Raw genomic sequence first — 6,074 nt, 5'->3', positions numbered from 1 at the left:
GATGTTGAGAACAGCTTATGGGGATGCTGCTTTATCTTCAAAATTTGATCTGCTCAAAATATAGCACGCACTTTGCTGACGATATTGACTGCTAGAAAGACTCGGAGACAACTGAGAAGGGCCAGATTGTATACCTAACATTCTGCATCAAAGGCCCTGATGTCCAATTGATCGATTGACTTCCCGACAATTCTAATTAGGCCCCCAAAAATAGTCTTATTACTTTTGGAACAGACCTGCATGAATATGCATCTTCTTTTATTTATGATTATTGTGGCGACTTAAAGCGCCACACACACAAAGCGCCGCCGGCAGGCAGCGGGAGTCCGCGGCTGCGCGCACGCGCCGTGCACCTGTCACGCGCCACCGGTAGGCGGCACAGGCGCCCGAGTACCGCGCCGCGTTAACTACTCGCGGAGCACCACCAGAGGGCCCGCGGGTCGTACAGTTACGCGTGAGTGAAAAACGATCAGGAGGGCCCCGGGACCGCAGTCAACGACCGCACTTGCCTCGCTCTATTGAGCCGCCACAACGGATAACGCATTCGGTTAACTAGGCGTAAGGCGAGGGACGACAGAGGCCTAAAAACCACTGTCACGAGAAACCAGTAGCAGCAGTGTTCTGCTTCGAGCTGGCCGATCAGGAGACGACACGGGCAGGAGCCCTGTCTCGAGGACAATCGACGACACGAGCAGGAGCCCTGTCTCGAGGACAACCGACGACACGGGCAGGAGCCCTGTCTCGAGGGCAACCGACGACGATCGAGTGGAAACTCCTTCCACTCGATTCGTCTCCTGTCCGGAGGACCAGGCCACCAAGAGCCACACTACAACAAGGGACATCAGGATCTGGCGGTACACATCACCGAGGCACCACCGGGAGATACCACGAACCCCTGGACGCACTCCAGAGCCTTCGTCGGCAAGCGAGTGGGAGTCGCCTGTGAAAGCGGCTTTCCCGCAAGCAGCACCGGAAGCGCCGACGCCTCAGCCGATCCGGATCTCCCTTCCTCTGGAAGTAGTACCGCGACTCCTGCAGACGGCGCCGGAGCCCACCAAGGAGTCATCGGAGGACCAACGCTCCCCTCACGACGGGCCAGGAGACGCGCCAACAAGGCGCAGGAGGATCTGCGTTGGGGGCCAATAAGGACCACCACCACGCAGCCTCCTCTTCAGTGGCGTGAGCGTCGCCACTGAGGCGTCGGGAGACGCCAGCCTTCGGGCCAACAAACGGCCTCCGGGCCAATCAACCAAAGACCGCGCATACGCGCCTTGTACATAAGTTGTAAATAGGAAAGAGTAGAAATAAACGTATCGTCCAACAAAACTGTCTCGTGATTGAGAACGCCTCAACTCCCGTGCTTTCCTAAGCCTGACATACGCAACGTGGGTGGCGCCTTATATAAGACCCCTACAATTATTATATAAAACAAAATATACACATACATATATTACATATATATGTCTATATTTTGTTAGAATTTTATGAAAATAACTTTTTATTGCAGATACATTTGAAAAAGGGATGGAGAAGCTGAAATTTGCTGAAGACATATCAGACTTGGAATCTGATAGTAACGATAGAGAAAAAAGTCGTCATTCTAGACATACTGTCATTTTAGAAGATACAGTCGATGAAAATTCAAAAAGCATCGATGATGATAACGATGAGCCTAAAAGTATTGAAAATAATACAACGCTCGATCAATTTCCAGACGAATCGGAATTTAATGTGGAAGTCGTTACTACAAATACTACCAGTGTCATAAATTCCTCAAATGTTTTGGCGACTTTTTGACTGTCCAATTATATATGACAATGCCATGTCTGATGATAATAGAATTAAAAAAATTGTTTCATCGGCGATTAAGGAACATGAAACCGTTGCCATTAATAGTAAGTTTGTAATTATTAATATATTGCATCTAATATAATATAATTTTATTTATTTGTTAAATATTTATAAATACATTAATATATATTTAAGTACTTCTATTTTTGAATTTCAGATGGTAAATCCGCAATATTTAAGAAGCCTGCAGTAAAGCAAGATAAATGTATCAATTTTATTACGAACAGTAAGTTTATAATCATTTTTTATATACATCTAATTAATAATGTATGTATTATATGTTATACATTTCATTTTATATAAAATTTTATTTCCTGTATAATTTTAGAAAAGGAACAACTTGCGCTACGACATCTCGAAAAACAAAATATAGATTGTTCTAATAACAATAGTAAATTTTCATTTTTTTATTTATAAGTATAATTATACATATCAGTATAAAATATTAAAATTGAAAATAATTAAATTGGTTATTGCAATGTTCAATTGCATCTCCAATAATTTAATATTTATAAAATTCAACATTTTAGAAGGACTTGCGGAAATTTTTAGAAAGCTAAATAAGATGATGCAAGAGATTCAAATAATCAAAAAAGATGTTGCTGAAATTAAAGAAAATCTCAATAACGGACCTAACACTAGCAAGCACGGCAGTTTACGCATTGTGAATCGAGAATGTATTGACGGAAAAAAGATTTATATCGAAACGCTGGATGACTTGGACAAAATGGAGAATGAGTTAGAAGATATTGAATTCTTCCAAAAAGTTGTAAGGGAAATTATAGTTTTCATATATTAATTTTATAAGCAAATTTTAATTTTTATTATAATTATTTTATTATTATTATTATTATTAGTAGTAGTAGTAGTAATAGGAGTATTATATTATGACACTATTGATCGTAATTACAAATATATCATTTTCGGAAATAACTTTTTGTTTCAGGGTACATTTCTTTGTCAGATTGGTGGCGATGATGTCAAAACCATTACCCGTAATGTCTTGTTCCAACTACTTTCCAACGAAATTGCAACAGGATTCAGTTGGGCAAGAATTAGAGGAAAAAAGGGTTTCAAGGATTTGAATTTAACAAAACTAGTTAGAGGTAAATTTTAAATCTATATGTGTGGGAATTGATGGTGTAATCCCACAGGTGTTGTAGATAACAAGTTTATTTGGATGATAAATTACAAAGTCGGTGGAAGAACTTAACTGAACTAAAATATTCGAACTCGGATGATTAGCACCTCTCGTCGCAAAGCTCAATCTCTTAATAATGGAAACTCACGTCTCTCGCCACGCGTGTGGTGTCTTCGCGCCCTCTCTTGCCTACTTTCTATTGCGCTATCTAAGATCTAGTTATTTCCCTAACTCCTTCCTACATTCCCACATATGCAATTCTGTAAAGATTTTTCTTTAATGAATTATATTAATATAATTACGTAAATGATTGAAATTGTTGCGGATCTTTTAGTGGCTTTTTAAAATATAATACATAAATATAATATTAAATAAACTATATCTTTATTTAAATGGATCGAAAAAAATTATTAAAAGATTTACAACGGATTTGAAATTTTATTATGAACTGCTCGAGAAAAACAAAGAGAAAAAAAATGATAATATATATGTTATATGTATATCGGCGTTAAATTCTATTTTTATTATTTTATATAAAAATATTTTTTATCTTATAATAATCTTATTAAAAAAAAACATGTTAAATCAATACTCGTATCTGTCGAAATGTCTTGAAATTTATTATTGACTTTTTTCCGCGACGTGATTAGTTCTCTGGCTGCACTAACTTTGTGAGCGGTTGTTATTGTATATTTTGACAGTTGTATGTATTATCAAATTATATTAAAATGTAAAAATGTTAAATAGTGCGCGTAAAGAGCGCATTTGTAATGCTACGAGTAATATATAAATTTCACATATTCATAGAAAATATTCTGTTTGTAAATTCACTAAAGAAGTAATTTGTTAAACATAATTTTTTAATTTTATGCAATTAATATGGGTATATTTTTTATAGTTGTGGTGCAGAGTCAACGAACAGCTACATCAGAGACTGAAATTGACAGTATTATTGGAAAATGGCTAGTTCAAGCCCCATTAAGATGCAAGAGAGAATTGTATGTACACTTCATATCTGTATGCTTTTTGTATAATACTATAGTATTAATACTAATACTAAATTATGCCTTAGGTCTCGTTCGGATGGAAAAATAATTGTAGTAGTGCGCCTGAGCACGTTTAGTCAACAGAATTCAAAAAAATACCACTTAAGTGGAAAAAATTCTTTTTTTTGCTTATCGGTGCGCCTAGCAACTCCGGCGCGCGCAAACGTAAACATTCTTCTTTATTGTGCTTCTGTTTGCGTTAGTCAACGGATTCTTCGTGTGTCTCTTCAAGAAAATTTGCTTTTTTCTTTTGGATTCTTAGTTTCGATATGCCGGGTTCGCATCGCCGAAGTCGCTTGAGATCTAAGGATTATCGACGTCACAAGAAACGCTCCCATGTCTACAGGAGAGTTCGCGATAAGTTGCGTTCTCGTTCTCGTTCTCGGGAAGTTAGCCGATCCTCTTCCGATGATCGACCACAACGAGATTCATCGAGGCCTTCTTCCATGCCTCGAGATTCAAGTCTCCTTGAGCAGATCTTGGCGGCGATCCAGACTCAAGGCCAAAAATTATTCTTACTCGAGGGCGAGGTTAAGGAATGTTCGATGCGCTTTCCTGCTTCTCAGTCACATGAGGTACCGACGACTCTCGAGAGTCGGGGCTCTGATCCAGGTAAGCCCCCTTGTTAACCCTTTTTTCCAATACCGCGTTATTTGCGGTTTGCGTATTGTGCTCTGTGAGAGCTGATCAAACGCTGAAAATTGGCAAAGAGGGGGCTTAACCGACGGCTCCTCTGCGACATCAATTCTTATGGCTATTCTTATGTCCTTTCCCCCCTCCTTTTCAACCGTAGCGTCAGATCCTATGCATCATGAGGTTACCTTCGCGCTTCCAGACGCTGAACAAAATGAGGTCCCTTCGCTTGCCCGTCAGCTTTTCCATACGCAGGAAGATTCCTTGGATCGTTTAGCGTGGGACCAAGTTATCCTTAATTTTGCCATTACCACTGCCCGTTCGGGCCTACAGGAGGATTTACGCTCTCAATTGATAGCAAAGTTCGAGGTCAAGGATGAGCTTTCTGCGTTAGGCCCACCAAAGCTTAACAAGTTACTTCTCCCGGCTCTAAAAGCCTCTTCAACGGTTTTTAAAAGAGACGAATATCAAGTCCTGTCCCAAAGCCAGGTTGCAGCCGCTCTTAATGCTTTGGGCGCTGGTCTTTCTTGTCTCACGAAACCCGACGTATCTTCATGTCTGCCATCGGAAGGAAGCTCGGCACTCGCTCAGATTGCTAAGGGCATACAGCTCTTAACAGATCATCAATACAGGTTATCTCTGGCCAGACGAGCGTTTATAAAACCGACCCTAAACTTGTTGGGGAAGTCTACAGCGGATGTAGCGCCTATAGATGAATGGCTTTTTGGCGCCTCGTTCGTCGATGAAGTCAAGAATGCGCAGGCTTGTGAGAAGGTCGCTAGAGGCGTTATCAAATCTACCCCAACGGTCCCCAAGATCACCTCCCAGCAACCAGTGAGAAATCAACCGATTCGAAGGCAGACGCTCTCGGGAAACGTGAAAGCCCCTGTGCGCCGGCCGAATCAAGCAAGTCGTCGGACAGGGGCTCATCTTTCGAGGAATCGCTCTCAGAAATCGGTTTCACGCTCCCGTCATCATCGTCGTTAAGTTCGGTAAGAACTGCACTGCAGGCCGCCTGGCTAGATTCTCACACAATTAAGATGCTTTAACATCAGATCCTGAAGTACTGGAGGCAATTCGGGGATACAGGATTCCTTTTTCATCTCTGCCGCCCCCCCGTATTTTTATTAGTGAACCAGTGTTTTCTGAGGCGGTGTCATGCCACTGTAAGACTGAAATTGAGAGACTTGCTAAGAAGGGAGCCATTTATCCGGTGCAACCTTTATCGGACCAATTCCTTTCTCCCTTCTTTTTAATTGAGAAAGCATCAGGGGGCATGCGTTTTATTTTAAATTTAAAGGCTCTCAATCAATTTATTCTTCCCCCTCAATTTTAAGTTAGAAGATTGGAGAACCGTTGTTCGTCTTATGCTCCCTAATGTGGAGATGGCTTCTCTCGATTTA

General features: G+C 40.8%; 1 protein-coding gene across 1 annotated transcript in view; it reads left to right on the top strand.

Annotated features, from left to right (window-relative positions):
- Window positions 1-2,416: 2,416 nt before the first annotated feature.
- The window catches only part of LOC105449092, an 8,844-nt gene continuing 5,186 nt past the window's right edge, over window positions 2,417-6,074 (top strand). Inside the window, exons 1-5 of the mRNA XM_011688088.1 lie at window positions 2,417-2,620; window positions 2,798-2,957; window positions 3,891-3,990; window positions 4,301-4,650; window positions 4,832-5,577. Coding sequence (XP_011686390.1) covers window positions 2,417-2,620; window positions 2,798-2,957; window positions 3,891-3,990; window positions 4,301-4,650; window positions 4,832-5,577 — 1,560 coding nt within the window. The remainder of the gene's footprint in view (window positions 2,621-2,797; window positions 2,958-3,890; window positions 3,991-4,300; window positions 4,651-4,831; window positions 5,578-6,074) is intronic.

Source organism: Wasmannia auropunctata, unplaced genomic scaffold (genome assembly GCF_000956235.1).
Source record: "Wasmannia auropunctata unplaced genomic scaffold, wasmannia.A_1.0 LD336078.1, whole genome shotgun sequence".
In the NCBI taxonomy this organism is placed as follows: domain Eukaryota; kingdom Metazoa; phylum Arthropoda; class Insecta; order Hymenoptera; family Formicidae; genus Wasmannia; species Wasmannia auropunctata.
Note: the sequence above shows the minus strand (reverse complement) of the source record. Positions and strands in the feature narration are given on the sequence as shown.